At 41.8% G+C, this 25,913-nt stretch overlaps 2 protein-coding genes across 15 annotated transcripts in view; both read right to left on the bottom strand.

Annotated features, from left to right (window-relative positions):
* The window catches only part of MND1 (meiotic nuclear divisions 1), a 68,738-nt gene extending 63,612 nt beyond the window's left edge, over nt 1-5,126 (bottom strand). Inside the window, exon 1 of one of the 3 annotated variants that reach the window (XM_075930076.1) lies at nt 4,872-5,126. In XM_075930076.1, coding sequence (XP_075786191.1) covers nt 4,872-4,874 — 3 coding nt within the window. In that variant the 5' untranslated portion in view covers nt 4,875-5,126. The remainder of the gene's footprint in view (nt 1-4,871) is intronic. The other 2 variants (XM_075930078.1, XM_075930077.1) reach the window with 2 other exon arrangements.
* A 10,685-nt stretch (nt 5,127-15,811) lies between these two features.
* TRIM2 (tripartite motif containing 2) overlaps nt 15,812-25,913 on the bottom strand; it is a 120,948-nt gene continuing 110,846 nt past the window's right edge. For 11 of the 12 annotated variants that reach the window (XM_014574269.3, XM_014574301.3, XM_014574339.3 and 8 more), the window contains 2 exons: nt 21,734-21,874; nt 15,812-19,859 (listed from right to left, as the gene is read on the bottom strand). In XM_014574269.3, the coding sequence (XP_014429755.2) occupies nt 19,707-19,859; nt 21,734-21,874 (294 nt within the window). In that variant the 3' untranslated portion in view covers nt 15,812-19,706. The other variant, XM_006111562.4, reaches the window with a different exon arrangement.

Raw genomic sequence — 25,913 nt, 5'->3', positions numbered from 1 at the left:
CGGGCTCCGTGGCTTTGCTCTGCTCTGCTCCCTGTCCCCCAGGTCTGCAGACCAGGGGGAGGGGGAGCAGAGTAGAGCAGAGCGGCAGCCCAGACGCGTCTGGGCTGTCAGCTGGCCGCGTGCTCCGCTCTGCTTCTCCCCCCCCCCCATGGTTTGCAGACCAGGGGGAGGGGGAGCAGAGCAGAGCGGAGCGGAGCGGAGCAGAGCAGAGCGGCAGAACGCGCGGCCAGCTGACAGCCCAGACGCGTCTGGGCTGTCAGCTGGCTGCGCGTTCCGCCGCTCTGCTCTGCTCCGCTCTGCTCCCCCTCCCCCGGTCTGCAGAGGGGGGGAGGGGGGAGCAGAGCGGAGCGCGCGGCCAGCTGACAGCCCAGACGCGTCTGGGCTGTCAGGTGGCCGCGCGTTCCGCCGCCGCTTTGCTTCCTCTCCCTGGTCTGCTCGAGACCAGGGAGAGGAAGTGCCCCGTTCGTAACTGCGGATCCGACATAAGTCGGATCCGCGTAACTCGGGGACTGCCTGTATAGTTATTATGGAAGATTTGATGTTACAAACACTAGTATGTGGCACTGCTGTATAAAACAGCAAATTGACTAGACGTTAATAAGTTTTCTTTTTTCCCCCAAATATCTTGGTAATCAGCAACATAAATATATGAATGAAACATGACATTTTAACTAAGGTTTTGGTAACGTGAAGTATTATTAAGTTTCTGAAATGTACTTAAGTGTGGAAGTCATTCTTAATGTTCATAGGATTGTGTTGATAGTATAACCTAGAGATGTAAGCAACTAATCAACTAGTCACATATCCAATAAGCAAAAACTCACTAGTCAACTAGTCACCTCCCCACTCCCCACCTTTCTGCCTCTATCAGAAAGAGGCAGCAGAGGTGGAAGGAAGAGGAGGGGATGCTGGGGAGAGCCAGCTTAAAAGCTGGTTTCCCCAGCTCTAGCTCCATGGTAGGGAGTAGGGGTGGCTCTTGTACATTTCAAAGCGGAAGCACTGCATGGAGTCCCCCACTGGCCCCAGACTCCACATGGTGCTTCAATCTTTGAAATGCATAAGAGCCCCATCATTCAAAGGTGGAACACCATGGCCCTTCCGCCTTTGAAATATAGCAACAGCCAAGTGGTCTTTTGCTACATTTCAAAGTGGAAGCACCCTTATCAACTAATCGAATAGTCGATGGAAATTCCATCAACTATTCAATTAGTTGACTAATCTAATTTTAACATTCCTAGTATAATCACAATCATGTTAATTCTATTCATACCCATTCTACACTTCAAAGGTGGAAGTGCCCTTATCAAATAATCAAATAGCCATTGGAAATTGCATCGACTATTTGATTGGCAAAATAATCACATTTTACATCCCTACACAAAACCCTTCTGTATTCCAATTTTAGCTGTGTTACTGATCATTGAGGCTGTTGGGGGACACAGATCAGTGTTCATGTCGTACCTCCCATCAGTACCGAACCCAATCTGGGGAAGCTAACAGACCAAATTGGATGATGAATCCTGGTCACATTGCACCTGAGTCACAATGTGCATACACTAAGAAGACTGGACCCAGTACAAGTTATTTTTACATGACCTTTTGTAACAGAGGCAGCCTCCAGCTAAAATTAGTCTGATCTATAGGCAACCTGGCATAATCAAATCTAAAAGGGAAAAAGGTCGTAGAACAGATTCAGCTTTAAAAGATTTTATTAGAAATATGGAGTGCAGCTAATCAATTTTGCATTGACTAGTGCTACAGAAACATTAGATTAGGATTTAAATGGAAAAATCCTGGCAGAGAAGCATGAAAAGTAGCTATATGAAACAGTAATACAAAATACTACCATCCACAAAATGGTTTAATAAGTTACCCTACTTAGAGAAAAATGACTGAGAAAATTCTGCCTACCTCTGTCTCATCAACTGACAGAGAAAATGGAGAGATGAAAAGCAACATGAAGGAAATCAATCATATGCAGAGAAACAAAGGTTTTACCAGTACCCGATATTAGCAATAGGGACGTTAGATATCAGGTAACAGAATAGTCGAGTAACCACATATTATCGGTTACTTGACTAGTCTATTGTTGACAGGGATGGCAGCTAGTTCAATCCGGTCCCATTCCTGGGAGCCCTCTGCCAACCCACGCTGCTGCCTCTGTATCAGAGGCTGCAGCGGGGGGTGCTAGGTGGGAGCCGGTCTGCAAGGGAAGCCAGGTTAAAAACCAGCTCCCCACGCAGACAGACTGCCTACCACCCTGAGGCAGCAGCCCCGTCCACGGGGGTTCCAAGCTCCACTATGGAAGGAGGGGAAAAAGGTGCCGTAAAGCAGCCTCTGTCGATGGTGGGCGCAGGCTCAACATGGACAGAGGTTGCTTCATGACAGCCTCCCCTGCCGCTGCCTCTCAGAGGTAGAAGAGGAGGGTGGAGGCAGCACTATGGAGCCAGAGCTAGTGGGAATTGGCTTTTAAGATGGCACCCCACAGCACCCGCTCCTGCTTCCCCCCACTTGCTGTCTCTGATTCAAAGGCAGCGGGGGGAGGGAAGGAGGGAGGAAGGGGAAAGAGAGGAGAGGAAATGGGAGTAGTAGAGAAGATTAACCAATAAACTTACGCTTATCAGTTAATCGTATACTCGACACCACAAATTAACAATAATACTTGCATCACTATCACTTGTCATTAATAGAGATAAAAGCAATCCATAACTTTTAATACATTTATCTTCACAAACTTCTATGCAATAGGCAAATACTATTATCCCTATATTAGAGATGGAGCTAAGGTGCAGAAATGCTACAAGACTTGCCCAAGGTCACAGAGGAAGTCTGGAGCAGATCAGAGAGCTGAACTAAAGTCTTCCAAGACCTAGGCTAGTTCTCTAACCTCTGGTCCACTCCTCCTCTCATTCGGTAGTGAAATCAGCAACCAATAACATATACTTGATGCTTCAAAGACAATCAGAAAAGCACCATAATGTATCTATCCAGCTTTGTAATGTTCAACTCTCAAAATCTCTAAAATCCTCTCATGATTCAAGTTCAGTTCTCCCCACAATTCTGTCCTGCTTGTCTACTCTTTTCTCCTCCTTCAGCCAGTTTCTGCTCCCTACAATCTATCCAATAGTTTCTTTTTACAACTTTCTTTGTCATAACCCCAACAGCAGCTGTCACTCCAAGGAAACAAGCAGTTATCTTATTGAGTAGGAATGTTAGATGATGAATAATTGAATAATTGTGTAACCGCATCAAAACTTAGTTGTTATATGACTATTCTATAGTCCCCGGGGGTGCAGCCAGCAGCCAGTGTGCTCCCGGCACCACTCTCAGGGAGCCCCCCGTCACTCTGCACTGCTGCCTTTCTATCAAAGGCAGCAGCGTGCAGTGGCACCAGCCCCTGTTCACAGGGAACCCGAGCTCTTCATGGACAGAGGCTGCACTAGCATCTGATACAGCAGCAGCAGCGTCGAAGGGAGGACAGCAGGTGGCTCCATAGAGCCAGTGGGAGGCAGCAAGTGAGGGCAGATGACTCCACAGAGCCAGTATGTGTGGAGAACTGGCATAAAAGCCAACTTCCCGCAAGTACTGGCTCCTGCCTGCCCCCCTCGCCCTCTGCACTGCTGCTTCTCTATCAGAGGCAGCAGCAGGGAGTGGGGGAAAGAGAAGGCAGCTCCGTGGGATCCGGTGTTTGGGGGGGAACCAGCTTAAAAGACAGTTCCCTCCGGGCACTGGCTCTTACCTCTCCCTCCTTTGCTGCCTCTAGGAGGGAGTATATGTAGTACATAGGACTAACCTATAAAGCCAGGCTTATCTGTTCATCATTTAGTTGACTACATGTTGATATATCCCTATTAAGAAGAAAAGTCCTTTCCTTAACAAGACCACTGAATTATTTTAAGCACATTTTAAACTCTACATTGAACCCCTGTGATGTATTAGTACAGTTGGAATACTGAGCCAAAGTCCAAGTGAAGGAACATACGAAACTGCCATATTGAGTAAGCAGTCCATTTAATCTGGTATCCTATCTTTTGGCAAAGTTACCAAATGCAGGTACAAGAATCCCAGCAATGGGCAATCATAGGATTATCTGCCAATTAGGGATGTAAAATCTTGTTTTAAAAAGTTAACAAGTAGGTTTAATCAATTAACAGGGATCCTAAGGCAAGGGCTGCTCCAACCTAGCTCAATGCCCACTGCCTGGCCCCCTAACCTGATGCATGGGAATGGGGAGCAGCTGCTTCAGCTGGAGTGGGCCACCAGTTAACCGGAGATCCTGGTCAACATGCCGAGAAGGCTAATGCTTATAAGGGTAACCCTATATATCCCTACTGCCCACAGTGGATGTTTCTTTCTATCCTCCAGCAAGTGGTGGCTACCTCCCCCCCCCCATATAACAACTCCTTATCCCTATCAGTATCAACCCTTTTAAAAATAATCTCGTTAAGCTATGCGCCTCAATCAGATTTTGTCGCAGTGAGTTCCACAAGTTAATCGCACTCCCCATGAAATCCCCTTGTGAGTCGGGATGTGTATGGGGTGAAAGCGATGGAGCCGGGCAGGCTGGGACTCAGGCTGGGACTCAGTTCACACTGGGGCAGTTTGAAACGGGCCTGGCGCCCCTCCGAGCGAGCGTGGCGCCGGCGAGCCAGGGAGGCCGGTTCCAGCAGAGCCGCGCTGGGCTCGGGCGGCCCCGAACAGGCCCCGCGCCCGACCCGCTCGTCCCACTGCGCCCCCAGGTCAGCGCCGCGGCCGGGCTCGCCAGAGGGGCCGCAACGAGCCGGCAGCGCCTCAGCCCCACCCTGGGCGGCGGCCGCCTCTGTCCCCGAGCGCGGCTCCCGGGCAGGAGGAGCGGGACGGACGCCGCTTACCATGTCTCCTCCTTCCCGCCCGAGCGGGGCGGCGGCGCTGAAGGCCCAGGCAGGCGCCGGAGTTTGATTTCCGCGCCGCCGCCGGGAGGCAAAGGGCAGCGGGAAGCGGTGGTGGGGGTGGGGGTGGCGAGGCTCACAGCGCCGCCTGGCGCCTCCGAGGGAGGGAGCGGCCGCAGGCGGGGCCCCCAGTCCCTTCGCGTCTTCCTGCCTTGGTTCATCTCCCTCCTCCCCAAGCGGATCCTGGCCCCAGCCGCTGGCTGCCCCCCCGCACTCAGTTGTTCACAGCGATACGCAACCCATTGAAAACGCACGTCACGTGAAAGTTGCCAGAATTAATTTCCCTGACTCCTCACCTACGGTCTCCAAAATGTACATCCTCATCCCCCAGAGTGCCTCTGATTAGCCAAGGAAGCAAAAGTGCCTGCAAACTTATTGAAGTTACTATAAAAATTATCTAATACACAGGAAAGTGTGTACACTGTGCAGCTGGGTATAATACTTAAATTCTCCCCGCTTGGTTTAAAAGTCATAAAATACATATAGTATATAATTAGTGATATCCCAACTTATGGTTAATAAGTGTAATAATGCAATTAAAATATTAGCATCCAAATATTCACTACATCACTCATAATTTATATGGCGAGGTAGCTTGTGGAAAGTAAATACTGTATAGGAATAGTGATTGTCCCTTACTCAAGGCAGGTCTACAGGAGGCAAGAAAGTCAACCTCAGATAGGCAACTCCAGCTTTGTGACTAGTGTAGCTTGGTGGTCTTCAACCTTTTTAACCACAAGATCGCTTTTTCAATTTAAATGCATTGAAAGATCTACCTCAAACCCAAATACTCTTGCCCCGCTTCCTTCCTGCCCCTTCTCCGAGGCCTCACCCTACTCACTCCATTCCCCTTGTTCCCTGAACCACACTCGCTTCCAGCAAGCTGGGGTAGAGGCTCTGGTCTTGGACCAAGGAGTTTGGAGTGTGGGAGGGGCTCTGGGCTCAGTCCAGGGCAAGGCATTGGGGTTCAGGAGGGGTTTCAGGGTGCAAGATCTGGGAAGGAGTTTGGATGCAGGGGGGCTCACGTCTGGGCAAGAGGTTCAGGGATGGGACAGGGGTTCAGGATGTAGGGTCTGGTTGGGCACCGCTTAACTGAGATTGCTTCTGGGTGGGCAGTGAGGTTAAGGCAGACTTACTCCTGCCCTGGCCCTTCCCCACTCCTGTAAACAGCTGGGCTGTGTCTAGACTGGCAAGTTTTTCCGGAAAATCAGCCACTTTTCCGGAAAAACTTGCCAGCTGTCTACACTGGCCGCTTGAATTTCCAGAAAAGCACTGACGATCTACTGTAAAATCATCAGTGCTTTTCTGGAAAAACTATGCTGCTCCCGTTCGGGCAAAAGTCTTTTTCCGAAATACTTTTGCGCAAAAGGGCCAGTGTAGACAGCACAGTACTGTTTTCCACAAAAAAGCCCCGATCATGAAAAAGGCGATCGGGGCTTTTTTGCGGAAAAGCGCATCTAGATTGGCCACGGATGCTTTTCCGCAAAAAGTGCTTTTCCGGAAAAACATCCTGCCAATCTAGACGCGCTTTTCCGAAAATGCTTTTAACAGAAAACTTTTCCGTTAAAAGCATTTTCGGAAATTCATGCCAGTGTAGACGTAGCACTAGTGTGTACTGCAATGACTCCATGGTGCCGTGTGTTGCCCTCTTCTACAGGCACTGAGCCCACAGATTCTACTGGCCATGGTTCCCTGTTATTGATCACTGGGAGCTGCAGGAGTAGTATCTGCAGGCAACGATAGTGTGAAGACCCCCTGCTCTGTCTTTCTCAGGGGCTGCAGGGCCACTTTCAGGAGCACAATTCCCACAGGGATAATTAGTCCAGCCATAACAGGTTAGGCATTTTAGAACTCATTACTCAAAGAATTAAATTTAAGAGTAAGAGAGAAATTAAAATTATGAAATGCACAGACCCGTCATAAACCAAAACTAATCCATTTTGCAAGCAGTAAAAGTAGTAACAACAACCCCCACATGTGTGCTGGGTCGGGAGTTGAGAGTGAAGGACAATGTGTGTTTGTGAGAATGACGGAGACACACACATTGTGTGAGAGTGACAGATTTGCATTGCCAAGCTCCCTCTATCCCCTTCTCTCTGTGTGGAGATGGGGTACAGCAGTGGGGGCTATCATACCCTGCACAGCAAGCAGGAGGCTCCCTGGAGGGTAGCTCCAAAGCAGAGACCAGGAGCAGCATGACAGGGGGTGGAGGGGCAACTGAAGTGCCAGCCTTTGATAGCTTCCCAGCCAAACCAGTCAGGATCACCTGTCTGAGGGCTCCTCTGGACCATGCTGAAGTTTTGAAAGAGGATATGCAAATTCCGCATAAAGCTGCGTAAACCTAATTTTTTGCAGAAGAGTGGCTTTTCAAAAAAAGGGTGGGGGTTGCCGGAAAAAAACCGCATCCCGACTACTTTTACTTTCAAAAGCTCTGCTTTCGAAAGTGAGATCAGAAGAAGATATGCAAATTCCCAGAGGAATTTGCATATCCTCTTTTGAAAGTTCAGCGTAACCAAGACATAGCCAGAGACTCCAAGATCTACCCGTAGATCCCGATCTACAGGTTGGTAGGTTATGTTTTTGTGGCGTCCCCACTGCAGGAGATCAACAAAAGAAACTCTCCCATCAACTTCCCTTGCTCCTGTGATGCAATGGAGTACTAGAATCAATGGCGGCACCATCAGCAGTCAATTTAGCAGAACTTTACTAGAGCTGCTATATTGAACCTAGGGAGATCAATCTCTGCAGTATTGATCTTCCAATAAGTAGAGACAAGCCCTCAGGCCAGGTCTACATGAGATCTGGCAGCTCAGCTTAAGGAATACAACTCCAGCTATGTAGAATATGCTCCCATTAGCTTCCCTTACTACTCTCAAAAGCAGGAGTACCAGATGCCAGTGGGGCCACCCTCTGAGTTCAAACTGCAGAAGATCGATCACCACAGCAGACAAGGCCTCAGTAATTGAGAATTTAGGATAGGTTGTCCCTCAGCATTCTGTTCAGGAGTGTCAAAGTATCCCCTCTGTACCATTGTTTTTATAACATAGCTTTTATTGAAGTCACATCTTTAATCTTATAGAACTCAAGCTAAATAAGCAAAATTCACATTTTAGACAATAATAAAGTAGATCTTCCAGCTAACCCACCGACAGAGAAATTATTTGAGGATTTTGAAGTTTGATTCTTTCCTTGAACATCAAAGAATAGCTGATTCCAGGATTCTGGATTAATGTTTAAAAGCCTATGCATTCTTAAAATGTCTTTTAGAAGGGGACATTTTATTAACAAATCCAATTGCTGTATTTTAATAGAAACGTCGTAATTTCTATTTTAACCAGCAATTTATCAGTATAGTTAAACATTTCACTATAACAACCATGCAACAGGATTGTTTTCATATCTCTCAAGATATAACTTAGAAAATCCTACTTAATTTTGTTTAAACCAGAGACTTTGTCTAGAGATGCTTGTGGACCCCAATTCTGTAAGCAGTTATGTACATCTTTAGATGTAGTATGTGAATCGTCCCAAAACTTAGTAGGATTAAAACCTTAACAAGTATGCTAAATCACCACTGCTTCTGTGAGTGAGCTGCTAAACAGGAGATTACAATGCTCACCAGCCCTCCTCCATGCTGCACATCCCTTTCCCCAAGTCAATTATGTGAAAGGAAAAAGCGTCTCCCTGATACTGAGCCAAAAAATGACTCAGAGCAGGCTATGTTTGTGATAGTATGCTTGTTCTTATGTTACCCTGTGTTTGCACTTTTGACAGGATGTTATCAAATATAGTGGAGCACTCCCCAGAACTTCGAAATATTCCCATTCTCTTCTGACTCAGGTGAGAGAAACCAGGACTAGACAATGAGTATGAGTTCACTATCTGGCAAAATCAGTCTAGTTTTCTTATTCCCCCACTTCCCCCTCCCCCCGTCCCTGTTATCCCTGCTCCCACCCCTCTATGAAAACTCTGTAATTATCTGTCTCTGTGCCGAGCCTTGCTTGGGCCATCTCCCACACCATCTTTCCTTCATACCTCCTTCCACAGTTTCTTTCCTCCTGTCACAGTGGCCATCCCCACTGAGTCTTATTCCCACTTACTTCATACCCAATAATTAAGTGTAGCTCTCCTCCTGTGTTTACCACTCTGAAGCAAAAGAGGAAAGAGTACCTGAAGTAGGAATGAACAGCTGCTGTTTCATAGAATTACCAGGAGGTGTTAGGCATCAAGTGTGCGTAGGACAGTGCACGACTGAACCAGAGAAGGCATTGGCAATTGGGGAAGAGGCAGAGCAGTGGAAGTAAGCTGTGTCAAAGGGCACCCATTTTAAAGCTGTGCTTACGGCCACACCTATAAATCATGCTACTGAGTTCTTTATCTAGCCACACAATAAGAAAGTGGCAGACCATGCATGCTTCCACACACTGCCCAATTACATGCAGCAACTTTGGCCTGCAGGGAGTCTAGAAAATGACCCTTTCAGATATCCAGGGGTAGCACCCCATTATAACAACAGAAAAAGCCATGGGAGCTTTAAACTACTTTGGTTTTATGTCACCTAACATAGTGACTCAACTTTTCCAGTCTATTGTATTCCTTCGCAGAGTCTGTTTTGTCCTGTATACCCCAACTTTCACCTCACGTAAACACTTTGCTACATTGCAGGCTTTTAGCGCAATAACAACCATTCTTGTGCAAAAACGTGCAGAGCATCTACACTGCACGTGTGTTCTTGCGCAAGTAAATTTACAGTAAAGCATCAGAAGAGAGGGTTTCTTGCGCAAGAGTTATTCCTCTCCCCATGAGGAATAAGCCCTCTTGCACAAGAGCTCTTGCGCAAGAAGGCAGTGTGGACGGGCAACTGGGGTTTCTTGCGCAAGAAACCCCTATGGCTAAAATGGCCATCAGAGCTTTCTTGCTCAAGAGAGCATCTACACTGCCATGGACGCTCTTGCACAAAAGCACATCTCTTGCGCACGAGCACATGGCAGTGTGGACGTGCTCTTGAGCAAGACCTTTTGTGCAAGAACTCTTGCACAAAACAGTTCTTGCGCAAGAAACCTGCAGTGTAGACGTAGCCTTAGGCATCTACTTCAGCTTTCTGCCTTGGGCCCCAGTGAGTCTAATGTAGGCCCTGCTGACCCCAATAAAATGAACTTGCCCACAGTTTGAAAACCACCAATATAATGTATAGAACTATGTAAACACATCATTGTCTGTATTAAATTTTAGGTAATCCTGACTTCACTAGTCCTTTCTATGCAGCCTGTTGTAAAACTAGGAAAATATCTAAATTAGTTGCTGTGTTCTCTGGAAGATCTCTGTGTAGTGCCAGGGGTACACATACCCCTGGCTGAGAACCAGTGATCTAACAAAATAAACCTCTAGCATCATAATGCCTATTAACCTTGTTCTGGTGCATTGCTTCAATATCGGCTCACAAAAAAAAAAAAAAAAAAAAAAAAAAAAACCTCTATGTGTTAGAACTCAATCTACTACTCTTCTTAGAAGCATTACAAGGTCACATTCTTAGTGGCATGACCGCAGGGTTACAAACTTTTTCTGGCTGTTTTCTCTGGAGTAAACGTACTCAATCTCCAATCAAATTTGCTGGCCCTGAGCTCTGGCCAAATCTTTAGATCAGCTTCATCGTGAAATGAAAAATTTTATTAACACTTCCTAATTTGGCAACGTAAGGTTAATACTAAATTAGCAGAGCATTTAGTAGGGAGGAGTGGACTAAGATAGTGAAAATGCAGACAGAGTTTCAGACATGGACAAAGGATTGCCATTTCTTGCTACTGGTTGAATTAGCACAACAGCTCCTTTTACACACAACGTAACAGCCTGTGGCTTTGGAAGACAGGCCAATTTACATTTTTGCAATTGTAAGTGTATGATTAGTTGATAAGGCTGCTATTAAGGATACAACTATTATCATACTATTATTGTCAGATAAGTTAAATGATGCACAGTAACGTTATAACAGAAGGAGCTGATAGGCAGCCTTCACTAAACACATATCAAACACTTTCCATTATAAGATTTAAGTAGCCTAAAAAGTTCCCAACTTTTAACAGACTGGGCTGGAATTTTCCATGTCTGGGGCTGGATTTTTTGTTTATTTTTAAGTTTCAGCAAAAATGGTTCAGCTGTTTCCTAGAACAATATTAGAGAATAATGTTATTTTGTCAGCTTTAAATTCTTACAACTGTTTTATAAAGATGGTCCAGTGCCTTCATGCTTTGGAGCAATATCTTTGAAAATTTGAGAGAAATCAGCTGAGTATCTGTCCCTGTGAAAATCCATCAAAATTTGGTCAACTTCTGAACCTCTGAAAAACCTATGTTCACAAATGCTCATTAGAGATGTATTAGATTATGGCAGATTGTCCGAAGATTCTAGCAGTCTTTGGCCACATCTACACTGTAGCCTTCTTCTGGAAAAGCTTATGCAAATAAGTGTGGAGTGGAATATCGCCATGCTTCATTTGCATAGTTAATTAGCAGCCATTTTGCACAAGAGGCTTTTGCGCAAAAGGAGCTATGTAGATGACTCCTTTTTGTGCATAAACTCCCTCTTGCACAACAGCTGTTCTTCCTCATTTTTGCAGGAAGAACGGCTCTTGCGCAAGAGGGGGGTTTTGCGCAAAAAGGAGCTGTCTACACAAGCTCCTTTTTGCGCAATAGCCTCTTGTGCAAAATGACTGCTAATTAATTATAGAATCATAGAATAATAGGACTGGAAGGGACCTCAAGAGGTCATCGAGTCCAGCCCCCCGCCCTCAAGGCAGGACCAAGCTCCATCTACACCATCCCTGACAGATGTCTATCTAACCTGTTCTTAAATATCTCCAGAGAGGGAGATTCCACCACCTCCCTTGGCAATTTATTCCAATATTTGACCACCCTGACAGTTAGGAATTTTTTCCTAATGTCCAATCTAAACCTCCCCTGCTGCACTTTAAGCCCATTACTCCTTGTCCTGTCCTCAGAAACCAAGAGGAACAAATTTTCTCCTTCCTCCTTATGACACCCTTTTAGATATTTGAAAACCGCTATCATGTCCCCCCTTAATCTTCTTTTTTCCAAACTAAACAAGCCCAGTTCATGAAGCCTGGCTTCATAGGTCATGTTCTCTAAACCTTTAATCATTCTTGTCGCTCTTCTCTGTACCCTTTCCAATTTCTCCACATCTTTCTTGAAATGTGGCGCCCAGAACTGGACACAGTACTCCAGCTGAGGCCTAACTAGTGCAGAGTAGAGCGGCAGAATGACTTCACGAGTTTTGCTTACAACACACCTGTTGATACAACCTAGAATCATATTTGCTTTTTTTGCAACAGCATCACACTGTTGACTCATATTCAACTTGTGGTCCACTATGACCCCTAGATCCCTTTCTGCCATGCTCCTTCCTAGACAGTCGCTTCCCATCTTGTATGTATGGAACTGATTGTTCCTTCCTAAGTGGAGCACTTTGCATTTCTCTTTATTAAACCTCATCCTGTTTACCTCTGACCATTTCTCTAACTTGCTAAGGTCATTTTGAATTATGTCCCTATCCTCCAAAGAAGTTGCAACCCCACCCAGTTTGGTATCATCTGCAAACTTAATAAGCGTACTCTCTATCCCAATATCTACATCATTGATTAAGATATTGAACAGTACGGGTCCCAAAACAGTCCCTTGAGGAACTCCACTTGTTATCCCTTTCCAGCAGGATTTAGCACCCTTAAACAACTCTCTGACTACGGTTATCCAGCCAATTATGCACCCACCTTATCGTGGCCCTATCTAAGTTATATTTGCCTAGTTTATCAATAAGAATATCATGTGAGACCGTATCAAATGCCTTACTAAAGTCTAGGTATATGACATCCACCGCTTCTCCCTTATCCACAAGGCTCGTTATCCTATCAAAGAAAGCTATCAGATTAGTTTGGCATGACTTGTTCTTCACAAACCCATGCTCGCTATTCCCTATCACTTTATTACCTTCCAAGTGTTTGCATATGATTTCCTTAATTACCTGCTCCATTATCTTCCCTGGGACAGACGTTAAACTGACTGGTCTGTAGTTTCCTGGGTTGTTCTTATTCCCCTTTTTATAGATGGGCACAATATTTGCCCTTTTCCAGTCTTCTGGAATCTCCCCTGTCTGCCATGATTTTTCAAAGATCATAGCTAAAGGCTCAGATACCTCCTCTATCAGCTCCTTGAGTATCCTGGGATGCATTTCATCAGGACCTGGTGACTTGCTGACATCTAACTTTCCTAAGTGATTTTTAACTTGTTCTTTGTGTATCCTATCTTCTAAACTTACCCTCTCTCTGTTTGTATTCACTACGTTAGGCACACACATTATGCAAATGAAGTGTGGCAATATTTCACTCCATGCTTCATTTGCGTAAGCTTTTCTGGAAGAAGGCTACAGTGTAGACATAGCCTTTATTTTGCTCAGTCTAGGACTAAGCAACCCTTTATTTTTTAGTTACTCCAACTGCTGGGAGCTACTATTGTGTCAAGCACAGGAACTAAAAGTAGGAAGACTCTCTTTCCTATGCTCTCAACTTGTCCTGTTAGTGCTTATAACAGTACTATGTGAATGCCTGTTCCCAATTTCAGGTGACACTAAACAAAAAGCAGGCAGCATTAGCTCCTGCAAATGTAAACAAATTTGAGTGGTTAGCTGAATAAGAAGTAGGACTGAGTGGATGCTAAAGCACTTTAGGTTTGTAAGTGCTAAAGTTTTACTTTGTTTTATTCTTGAATTCAGGGTATTTTTGTACCTAGTACTACATTTGTAAATTAAACTTTCATGATAAAGAGATTGAATTACAGTATTTGTATTAGGTGAATTGAAAAATTCTATTTTTTTTCAGAGCAAATATTTGTAAACAAGAGCATAAAGTGAGCACTATATGCTTTGTATTGTGTGTTGTAATCGAAATGTGAAAATGTAGAAAACATCCACAATATGCAAATGAATGGTATTCTGCTATTAACCGTGCAATTAATTACATTTTTACATCACTCACTTAATTACAATTATTTTAATTATTTGACAGCCTTAATATATGTTAAATTCTCTGGAAATTTTGTTTAGTGATATTAACTCTTGAGTCTTAAGCAGCTATATCTAGCACATTTTCAGGGTTTGTCTGGTGATTTCCCTCTATGTGAAGTTGGCAACAGAGGAGGAGAACACCTTGACTGTAAGTTCCTTGAGACAGGGACTAATCTTTTTGTTGATTTCACACAGCGGAGTCCTGCCACGTGACCAGGGCTCCTACCTGCTACTGTAATGCAAGTAATCTTAATTCTGGCAGGTCATATCTGTAAGTGCTACATTTTGAACCTTTGTTTAATATAAAAAAAAACAGTTTGGTTTTTCCCCTAAAGTATTTGGTAAAAATTCCCTTGAAGGAGAAATTTGGGATACAGAATAAATCAATAGATATATAATTTCAAAGTATTCAGTTTAGTGGAGTAAGAAGGCATTCAGTTTTAATGGAAAGACTAATCAGAGTATTGGAAAAAAGTTGCTCATCTTTTCAGAAGACTAGCAAGTGGAACAGTTAATATGGAATGATGTATTAGTACTAAACAATATATTATAACAAATATCCAAGTTAGGCACTGAAGGACACTGACTGTGTCATTTAGGCAATGATTTTTCCATTAGCATTTCTAAATACGAACGTTCAAAGAAACCAGACCCCATTCAAAACACAACCTAATTCCACCTTCCTTTCTCCCAAGAGTTCTGTGTTCTCTTCTCTTTTCCTTTTCACGTTCTCTCTTCTCCTCCCCCCCTCCCCCACCTCTATGGGAGTAGCAAGTGCTTCTGAAATTCCAGTCAATACTGCTCTGTTTCATTGTATTTCATTCTAGCTGGCAGCCATATAAAATGGATTGTGTACAGCCAAACTTCAAAGCAGATTGAGTGCTCTGTCAAGTTCATCGTTGTGCTGTCCCTCACAGCCATATGTTAATGCGAGGCTTGATGAAGTAGGACAAAGCCTTACTAATTCATTACACTACTACATTTTGCATTAGGAAGAAAAACTGGAGTCCGTGAAATATGGCTGCTGACATATTCTGAGATGTGCACTAAAGAAAGGGGGAAAAGATGCCTACTTAGGACTGGCCCAAGAGAAAATAAATGGGGTGGCTGCTTGTTCTTTGAGGTGCTCTGCATTTTTGATTGTCCTGCTAACCACACACTAGCCCTGACTTCTCATAAGCCTGTGCAACCCAACTATTTCCAAGCCATCCATGCTATTTGTTAAGTGAGTAGTTTGGTGAAACAGTCTTTTCACAGGATCCAACCTTTGGGAATTCTTCATAGTCATGGTGAAATTGCCAAATATTATCAAAAGAGAAAGGTAACACAGGCCAATAAGCTGTTACCATAGGGAGGGAGTCTGGACCGCTCCTTTACACCAAACCTTATGCCTTACTAGTATTGTTATTTTTCTAAGATGTTGGCTGCAGTAGACACTTTAACAGAGCTTACAGAACAAGTGGTAGTATGGATCTTAAAAGACTCTATCATAGCTCAATAGGTACCATACTTCAAAGATTTAAGTGAAGAAACTCTACAGTTCTTAATCATATTCCCGCTAATAAATAAAAACACTCAAAAACAGAAGACACGAGAAAATCCGCCCCTTCCCCCCACCCCGCCCCCCCAAAAAAACCCTTCTCTCCTTCTTGTGTGTGTATGCGATAAGGGTCAAACACATATCAAACAGTTTTCCTGCCAAGTGACCTGTAGCAAGAGGTTTTCTGTTTAAAACAATTGCCCTTTTTTTCAGCAAATTAGGGATATCTGTGAGAACAATGAACATGATACGCTGAAAAGTCCAACTCCGAAAATAGTTGAGGAAACAAGCTTTATTATTTGAAATTTTTGTGCGTGGTAAGGATACAACATTTGACTTTTTTCCCCATGTTTCCAAGAAGGAGTAAATTTTAAGTTTTTATTGTAGGCTAAAGCATCAACAATAGCATGGCACACATGAAGCTAAAACTACACACATACAAACACTTTTTGATGCACATCTTTCATCCTCAATCTTAAGCAGACAGTTTGTATTTTGTCCTCCAAGGAAAAAAAAGAAAGAACAAATGACTAGAATATTTCAGTATCAGTTTGAGAATGCAAGACTTTATATGTTCTATACACAAAACGTATGAAATTGACTTACAAAAATGGAATGTACAAAACTTAAAAATGTATATTTACTTTTAGGACTGGAAAGGACAATGTATTAATGATACCTATTTTTAGCACAGGGATATTGCAATACGCTATGTAAAGTATGGAACATTCCCATGTCAATATCATAAAGCAAAAGCATCAGGGTTAAGGCTGTGTTGCTCACAAACATTAACTGAAGTGCTGTACATTCATCAGAAACATCAGGATTTAGGATTATCCTACTCTAACTACAAATATCTTTCATACAGTTTCCACAAACAGACCAAACAATCACTGCTCACATTTCATCATGAAAGTTCTGACTTCATAACTTGTTGTCATCCATAAACAAAAATTATTTCCTTATAACATCATAACTTATTCGGCACTTATAGTTTTCATTATGGCAACACTAGATCCTTAGTTATAAAAAAAATTAACAATTATAAAGTTGAAAGCCCTGTAACTTTTACAGGACATACCAGCATTTACTAATTAATAAGTCTCCAACAGCATCAGACAATTTTGCCTCAAGCCATCTTCATTTTTATTTTCAGTTACACTGCTGAAACTTTAGACTATGTAAAAATGCATTTACATGTGTTCAAAATTTAACTGAACAGCCACTTTTCTTCCACTTCAAAAATTTAATACATATAGTCTGATAATTTGTCCAAAAATACTGCAGAGAACGTAACTCCCAGAAAACCTTTTGACATTACTTCCATAGTTTAAACAGAACTCATACCTCCACCACTCCTGCTGTGTGACCAGTCTCCTATAAGCCACTGAAGTCAGTGGAACAGTAAGGGGAAACATGGCATACAGGAGGTGTTTTCTACTTAGAACCTTTAATATAAGCTAATAACTCAGTAGATTGAGTAGTGCAATTCTGGCAGTTATTTAATTGGAAGAGAAAAATCTGCCAGCACAAAAATATTACCAAATTTCTGCCATGATTACAGGTGGTTTGGGGATCTTTAATCCAAGTGTTTTAGGTAATAAGGTTTCAAAAACAAACTATAAAAGCAAATTTTCTGAAAATTTTATAGAAACAATGTACATGTACACATACATGACATGTATCATCTTGAGTATGTGTTTTACAAAATTTTTCAAGAGATCATTTAGAGATTGATATCTGTGAGACCAAGAATTTCTGTCAGTGGAGGATTTGTCCTGTACTAATTTCTTTTCTTTCCTTCTTCTCTTCCCCCCACCACAGAAACACCTCCATTCATCTTAAGCTTTAAAATATTTGTTACAAAAATCTAAATTTGGGATCAAATTGATACTGTCCTTTAAAATAACCCATCGCAATAGATTATATATAATTTTATTCATACCCTTGAATTTAAAAAAAAAAGAAAAAAGGGTGGATTTTTTTTCTTGGTTAGTAAATGCAATTGAAATGTTTTTATTGTATTAGTAGTTTCCAAGTGCTCCAGACTGATTGTGTGTGTCAGAGTATTGATTAAAAGGATAGTTACTAAAAAACAAAAAAAATTACAATTGTACTTGGGAGTAAGAGGATAATTTATAGTGATATACTGGATGGCATCTATCCTCCCTGCAGAATTTTCGGACAAACTAAGTTCAAACACAAAATACCTTCCTCACTTGCTAATACTTGCCTTGGTTTTTAAAAACTAGAAAGTGTTATTACCAAATTTCCAGCTACATTTTATAGTCCAACTCTGTAGCCCTTAGACAAGCCAGTCCTCCTACTTTAATCATGAGACTAATCTTGTGTGCAAGGGTTTGAAAGATTGGGCTGTATGTGCAAAAAAATAAGCAAGAGTAGGGGAACTCTGTCCCCGTCCTCCCCGAAATATAACTTAATTTAAAAAAATAGACTGCACTACATTCTCGTGAATTTCAAGTTCTGCTTCATTACAGAAAACTGATGTTAAGCACGTTTCTTAAAAAGAGCTGAAACAGATTTAACCTGAAACAAGCTGATACAAGTAATTTCACAAAAATCAACCTAAATTTTGAAGACATACTGAAGATGGTTCCCCATCCATTTTCCTCTTTAAAAAAATAAAACATTAAGATTTCTAAATAAAGAAAAAATACTGCTCCAAGATTATTTCAGGCATTGGCACCATACCGACCACAGCCTCTCTGCACAACGTTGAGAGGGGGCATGACCCTGTATTCCTGAACAGCATCAACGCATCTTTTGATTCTTGTTTTTACAATTTCTAATAAAGCTAGTGCTTCCTAAAATGGGCAGATCTACATTATGCATGAGAAAATACTTAAAACAGAGCCAACTTTTGTGAGTCCACTGAAGCATTTTAAATTAAATTGGGTTTTCAGAAGACTACCAGGGATTAAGTCAGGGAGAGGGAAACTCCTTTTCAGAGTACAGCCATACTCAAAGGGCTTGCCCAAATTACAGACACTTTCTTTATTCTCATGTCAAACATATACACATTCACACATACTCTGCAGTCCTTATTTTGTCTTCAGAATAACATCACATCGACTAAGGTCTTCAGAAATTGCTTCAATTCATTATTATTTGTAATGTTCTTTTCTTGCATTAAATAGCTTTCATAACCCTTGCTTTCCACTATACATTTGTTAACCACAGTTCCTTTGGTTGTACAGTGTAGGTCCTCCAAAGGGGTACCTGTGTGGCTTTCTGTCCTGTGTGATATGTTGATTCATACATCAAATTGCCTTTAAAAAGTATGGCAAAGAATATGTATGGAAGAGTGACCAACATGACCCTGATTCTAATGACTTAGTTTGGTGTTAATGGGTCCGTCATTCTACAGAAAATCATCAGTAACTAATGTATCATTACAGTATAGTTTGTCCCACAGAAGTAGGAATTTCAGGTCTCTAGAAAGTCCTTACTACACACTGAGCAGTAAGAGGGGTTGGAAACAAGCACATGAAACAATCCTTCATTAATCTCACAAAGCATATAGAATTTGCACTGATTTGTATAGTACTAAAAGTTGAGCTGTGTTAAGCCTGGCAAATAGAGTTGGAAAGATTTTGCACAACCTTGTATCTTACTAAAAGAACCTATTTGTTATAGTTACTAAGACTGAAGAATGTTACATGTGCAGTACCTACCATGATAATAAGATTTTAAAAAGACTTCCAGTCTTCACCAGTTAAAAAAACTCCCAGTTAAATAATGGATAACAATGATACTTTTAAATTTGGAAGTTCTGAACGGGCGTTATCTTTTCACAGGTTAAATAAACCCCGTCAAATACTTTAGATATTTTCATTTTATTTTTATTTGCAAAGTTAGTCAATTATTTAAATTCCTGTTCCACAAGCTGCAGTTCACATGTTTAATATTTCATTGTCGTGATGAATTCAGCAAAAGGTTTTATTTATCCTTACAACAATAAATTCAGTGAAGAACATAAGAGGTGCAAGTCCTATGTAAACAAGGTAAGTTTGGAAATAAACATGAAAAGTCCACTGGCGACTCTTTCAGCATTAAAAAATAAAAGTACACATCCTGCACAGAAAGATTGATTAAGGATCTCTAGGATCAGTCGTTTGTTAAGGGCCAGGCAGATCTAAAGCCCACTGTTACTGTAAGTATCGATAGACCTTGAAGCAGTGATTTCCAGAGTCTGCAACTACAACATGGCCATCTGAAGTTAGCGCCAGACCTTGGGGACCATAAAGCGGGTCAGCAGATGTATTAATGTAGGATAAAAATGATCCACTTCCATCAAAAACCTTTAAGGAGAGAAAACACATATGTAATGTTATATTTATTAATAGGGATAAAAATAATGGGCCAAATTATGGTCTCAGCTGGATGAATGTAAATCTGAAATATTTCTATATATTTAAAGAACCCTAGATTTATACGGGATATGTATATGGGAGCAGAACTTGAATTCCTATTCTCAAAATACAAAAATTCACATTTAAAAATATTCATTTTTATTTTAATAATTAGAAAGGGCTAATACTATAGGTAGCTTTGCCCCCAAAATAAACATATACCCAAATTAAAAATAAAACAGCTGTTCCTCACTCTAAAAATAACCATCTCTAATTAATCAAACCACCACTATCCACCCTCCTTCCCCAAAAGTTACAGCCTTCAGCATGTGTCTCCCAAATCATAGTAGTTAGGTCCTCAGGTGCAGCAAAAGCAGGGACAAAGTTGAGGGCCCTTCACATAGAATTTCCTGCCACAGCCTTCCTCTTTTTTAGATCAAGTGAACTTCAGCTGAAGCATCTCTGCTGATCCGTCATTTTGTTGCTTGTTCAGTACACTCTGGCAAAGGATTGTGTTAATGAGAAAGGACCATGATTTGCACTTGAAACCAAGCAGTACAACTTTCATTATAAATGCAGCAGCCAACTGCATTTTCTCAATATGTTAAAAAAATACAATGATAAACTACTGGGGATTTGTCTCTTTTTTCCCCCCCGTGTTAAAGTATATCTTCTGTCTTCAGTTACAGTGACTATTCACTAGTATTGTCTGCACTGTACTGTATAAACCTCTTATGTGCAGTAGTTGTACACAATTTCTCATTTGACTTCAACTGATTTGTATGATCACTGCAGACTCTCTCAGCCTTAATGTTAAAGGTCCAGTATGCACCAGTGGTAGCAGCAGCAGAATAGGTTTTTCATTCTGCTCTTGCAGAAAAGTAGGAGCAACCAATCTACTCATTGCCAAGGAGGCGGATTAGGAAGAACAGGCTCCCAAATTACAACAAGATGAGGGAAATGAGTCTGCCAGAAGTCCACAAGATAGCCTAACCAGAGACAGACTAGAAGGCTACAATGCCTTTCTCCAAGATGACAAATTAAAACAATAGGAGAGGTCCAGCTATGAGGAAGAGAGAATCTTAGGGGACATGAGCTGGTATTGTTGAAGGAAAAGAAGGAGTCTGGCCAGCTCACATCTTCAAGCTGTAGCTCCTTCAAAGCCTGAAAAGCTTCACTTCATTCTTTTTGTTCTCTACAGAGAAGCCAGCTGAGAATATTCACTCCTTCTTTCCTGCCCTGTTTTGTTCAGGAAAAGAGTAAAGTGAAGGCAGAACTAGAAGTGCTTCTCAGCAAAACAAATATCTGGCATCCCAATATTTCTTCTGAAATTTTAAAAAGCTGTGTGGTAGCCAGAAAGCACCAATACCAATACCATTCAGCAATTTCACTGTTCAGTTTCCCTACCCTGAACACTGCAGTGTATCTGTGTCTCGATGCTGAGACAAATAGCATACCAATATTAGTGTAAAATACCAAAGGGGTAGGGCTGGCATATTTATTCCTATTAGGAGACAGCCAGAAACCTGCAGACTCCTGGTGGACGTGTGTGATATATGTAATGTCCACTGGTGGTATTTGCTCACTTTATAGAATAGGTGTCTTTACCACAAGGAATCCATCAGCTTTAAACACTGTAAGGACTGAAAGAGCATGGAGTTTATCTATCCTACTACTTCTAAAAGTGGTCCTGCAGGTCAGCATTGAGGCCTATTGAAGCTTGTGCCTATTTTTGTGGGGGAAAAGAGGGTTTCAGTGGCCGAGGCTGTCAATCCAATACCTTTCAAAAGCACTATAAGTTTAAAAAATTACTTGTTGTTTACCTGTATTCGACTGTTTCCCCAATCTGCTACAATAATATTTCCATTAGAATCTACAGCTACTCCTGTTGGAGCATTAAACTGTCCATTGCCTTCTCCATTAGATCCAAACTTCAGCATGAATTCTCCTTCCTGGTTATATACCTACATGAAGTTTAAAACAAGGCATTAGGTAAAATATTATTTTAACCTCTAGCTGGCCTGAGCAGTTTTGTTTGTCCATTTCATTGCCACTGGATTGACCTGAGAATAATTTGTAAGTAAAGTACAAAACCGGGTATTAAAAAGCACACAATACTCTCTACCCTACTTGAAAAACGTGTCTTTTCTGTACTCTCTGGTGTAGGGAATTAGAGTGCTCTTTTTATTTTCTGGGAGAGTTTTGCCCTCAGAAGTGTTATATTAAGCTTACCAAAAAGGCACTAGTATACATCCCATACTCTCAGATGTTTGTGTGTATCTGTAATAATTTAAATAGCCAGTGTATTGTATTATATCTACATTTCATTGTGTTCAGATGCTGACATTGTTAACATTTCAGTTTTGGGGTGTAAAGGAGAAGGGAAAGTCTGTCAAGAATGAAATTATTGTTGGATTCACCGCCAGCACCTGAAATTCTCTACACTCTGACTAACCAGTTTATTAAAATAAGAATACCCTCGTCTCTAGAATCCAATATGAACAAAATCCCTTTTTAAATATTAGAAAATGTGTTAAAGAGAGGACCATCCTCCACTCGCATCTTTTTGAAATGTGGAAATACATGCAAGAAGAGAGAGTTGGCTTTCCCCATCTACTGATATACCTCCTCTTTTCACTTTAGGTCTGAACTGCCATAAGTATTCAAGGGGAGGGCACATGGATCCTGCACTAGGCACTAATGAGGTGCAAGAGTACACCACATTCAACTGATGCAAAAGAGTGGTGGGTGAAACGGGACATTGTTTTGCATAGCCTTCATCCATACCAGCTATCCGAGTTGGCTCACCACGGAGGATAAAGTGTGCTGCACCCTCTGCTGACTAAGATGATGTGCATACTGTTTCATTACTCTATGGCTTTTTCCAACTGCCTGGGTCTCAGATTGGGACTATCATTTCCCAGAATGGTCCCTGACAAACTGGGACAGTTGCAAACTATGAAAAATAATAATCTCTCTTCAGTCTCATTCAACTCTGCCTAAAGGATGTCTCCTCATCACATCAAGGGATAGAACCGCTTCAGCTCTGTTTTGTGGCTGGGGAATCACAATAACCTAGCAAGCAAATGAGATATTTAGCTAGTATGGGGACTAACCAATAAATACATCTATACATGTATACAAACAACAGAACTAGCCAGAAAAGAAAAGATGACAGAGAAGAATGGAAGAAAAGGTTGGACAAAAGACTTTTCTCAATGGATAGGAGGCAAGAGAAGACGTATGGTTGTAGAAGACCTGGAGAGTGGAAGGAGAGAGAAAACAATTCCTGGGTGACGGAAATGAATTAACATAAGGTTGCATCCCGAGATTTAAAAAAAAAAAAAAAAAAAAGACGGAGGGCAAGAAATCAATTGATGGCAAGAGAAAAGAGGACAGAGATATTTGTTTATCTATTTCTGGTGAGGAACAGGGAGATCATACAGAGGCCATAGCCAGGGTCACATTAAGTGCTGTGGAGGAGAGAAAAAAGAAAACAGAGCTCCATGGGGGATATAAGGGGCAATTACTGTCAAGGGATAATTTTTCATTTAAATTGGCAGATAGGTGTCTGGTGGAAGATTTTAGGTGAATTTTAGGGGTTTGCTCACTGCTTTTCTCTAATCCTTTAAGCCTAAATTAATTTAAATATCACTAGAATGCACAGAATTTTCCAACATGTTGACAATTATATACCATCAAGGTAGAACACATAATATTGTTACCCACTATATCACATCAGGGCCTAATGGGAACTCATTAACTAGGAAGGCAATGTGAATATTTTAAATTCACTAAGCTGCCATATTTGTTACTTCTCTTTTGACTGGCTTTTGTGTCTTGTAAGCTGCTCCTAGTTTCTGAAGCTCTCTGCAGTCACTCCTATTACTTCAGGAAGCCCTGCTGGTGAAGGTATAATTTATCAAATTAGACCTCCTGCTGCTGAACCATGTAAGCAATCTGCTTTTATGGCCTCTGCCGTGTTTTTTTCCCCCCTTTTGTAATCTAAACCACATGAGTTGCTGTTGCCTCTCTAATTCCAGAAAAACAGATGAAAGAAAGGTCACAATTCAAAAAGGTAGAGATTTAGTACCAAGTTAAAAAGAGTAAATTGCAGTTCTTTTATTATTCATGTAACAATAATCAGATAGTGATGTATTTTAAGTAAATGTTAAGATTTGTGGCTGTACAATGTGAATGTTCATCAAAATAATTAAATCTTAATGTTCAGCAGAACAGAAACTCAATAGGTGAAATCCCAGATGCATTAAAAGTCAATGTCAAAACTTCCATTGACTTCACTGGCATCAGGATTTCACCCAATATATTTAATTGTATACATCTGAGAATTTCTTTAAGCATAATGGGAGTGATGGGGTGTGTTTGGCTTATGCTTTTTGCAGGACATAAGGAAAAACAAGCATTCTAAATTGGAGATGAAGCTTGAACTCCATAAAAACCATTATGCAGATGAATAACTTCTTCCAAACTCAGCAGCCTCCCACAATCATACACCTATCTAATGATGGGTGATAATCATCATTCCGGCCCTGTATGTTACTAACCTGAGGCAACAGAATTATGAGTGACTTCTCATAGGATTTTTGAATTAGTTATGAACTAGGACTCTTCCAGGGTGGCGAGTTCTACGGGATCAGGGTGCCCATGCTCCACTCATGTCAGGGCTGGGTCTCTTTCCCCACCCTGCCAGCCACCCCTGAAACCTCCCCTGCCAGCTAGCCCACTTCCACTGATTGTCTTACCTGACATGTGCCCTGGGCTCCCTGCTCTCCCTCGCCAGGTGCTGCCACAGCAGGCTGGCTATAAGGGAGTGGCACTAGCAACTGGCTGACAGCTGCATCTGCGGGAGGAGGAAAAGAGGAGGTGCATGGCAGCCTCCCCCTCACTAGTCACAGTGACTCATAGTGGACTTTCTTCTGGATCTTGGGTGAGTGCCGAGAAGGGGAGATGGAGTCCTCATCCCTGGCTCGGCCCCACTACAGAGCCTGCAACCCAAGCCGAAACCCTTCCCACCTGTGAACTCAACCCTCTGCCTTTGCCCTGATCCCTTCCCAAAACCCTATTCCTCAGCACTACCCCCAGAGTCAGAGTTTTCACCTGTTACAAGGGAGGGAGGGAGTAGCAGCGGGACTTGGATCCATTCTAGGTATCACCAGAAATTATACAAGTCTGCCTCCCCTGGACTCTTCTTATGGCTAATATAGATATCTAAGCCCAGTTACTAATCCCGCTCAATGTAAAATGCCGTTCAATTAGTTAATCAATTAAATGTTAAGTTTAACTACTTAACTGATTAGACAGCAGCAGAGGGGCAGTTGGGCTGGAGTGGCCTCCACATGGCACACGGGGCGGTTCCAGCCTGGCTATTTCCAGCTCCATGCTGGTCTACCTGTTCACATCCCTAGCTCAATGTAGGAATTACTGAGTGAAATTCTATGTGTTATGCAGGGGTTAAGATGAGAGAGTCACAAATGGTCCATCCTGTTTTAAAACCTATATATCTGTGACAGTGTAGATGTACATTTAACATGTGCCCTCCTTTTACTATTCTTTGTTGTACTAGTTTTAAGCTAGAAGTGAGGGAAACATTTACGGAGACTCTCAAAAGGTAGGGAAAAAGTCTTTCACAAAATAAATAATAGAATACACTGTAAGAGATTATTTGGCAGGAGGGCAAAATAACAGAACTCCATTTGATTTTTTTAAATATTTCAGTTACAACTTGCATTTAAATGTTATTTCATTAGAAAAAAAATTATCCCATCCAAGAAATCAAACAATATCTACATTAAGAAATTCCTTGTTAAATATCTGCATTCCCAGTTCTTAATGAAGCCTTTCTTTCTTAGCCAAGTTTGTGAATAAGACCTTGGACCAACAACTTCATCATATTATAGTAGGTCTTAATTTTAGTTTAGAAAGCATGATGCTAAAAGCTAATACAAACCGCCAGAATAGCAAAGTGGCATTAATTGACAGTAC

This window comes from Pelodiscus sinensis, chromosome 5 (assembly GCF_049634645.1).
Source record: "Pelodiscus sinensis isolate JC-2024 chromosome 5, ASM4963464v1, whole genome shotgun sequence".
Classification (NCBI taxonomy): domain Eukaryota; kingdom Metazoa; phylum Chordata; order Testudines; family Trionychidae; genus Pelodiscus; species Pelodiscus sinensis.
The sequence above is the reverse complement of the archived record's forward strand: the minus strand, read 5'-3'. Positions and strand labels throughout refer to the sequence as shown.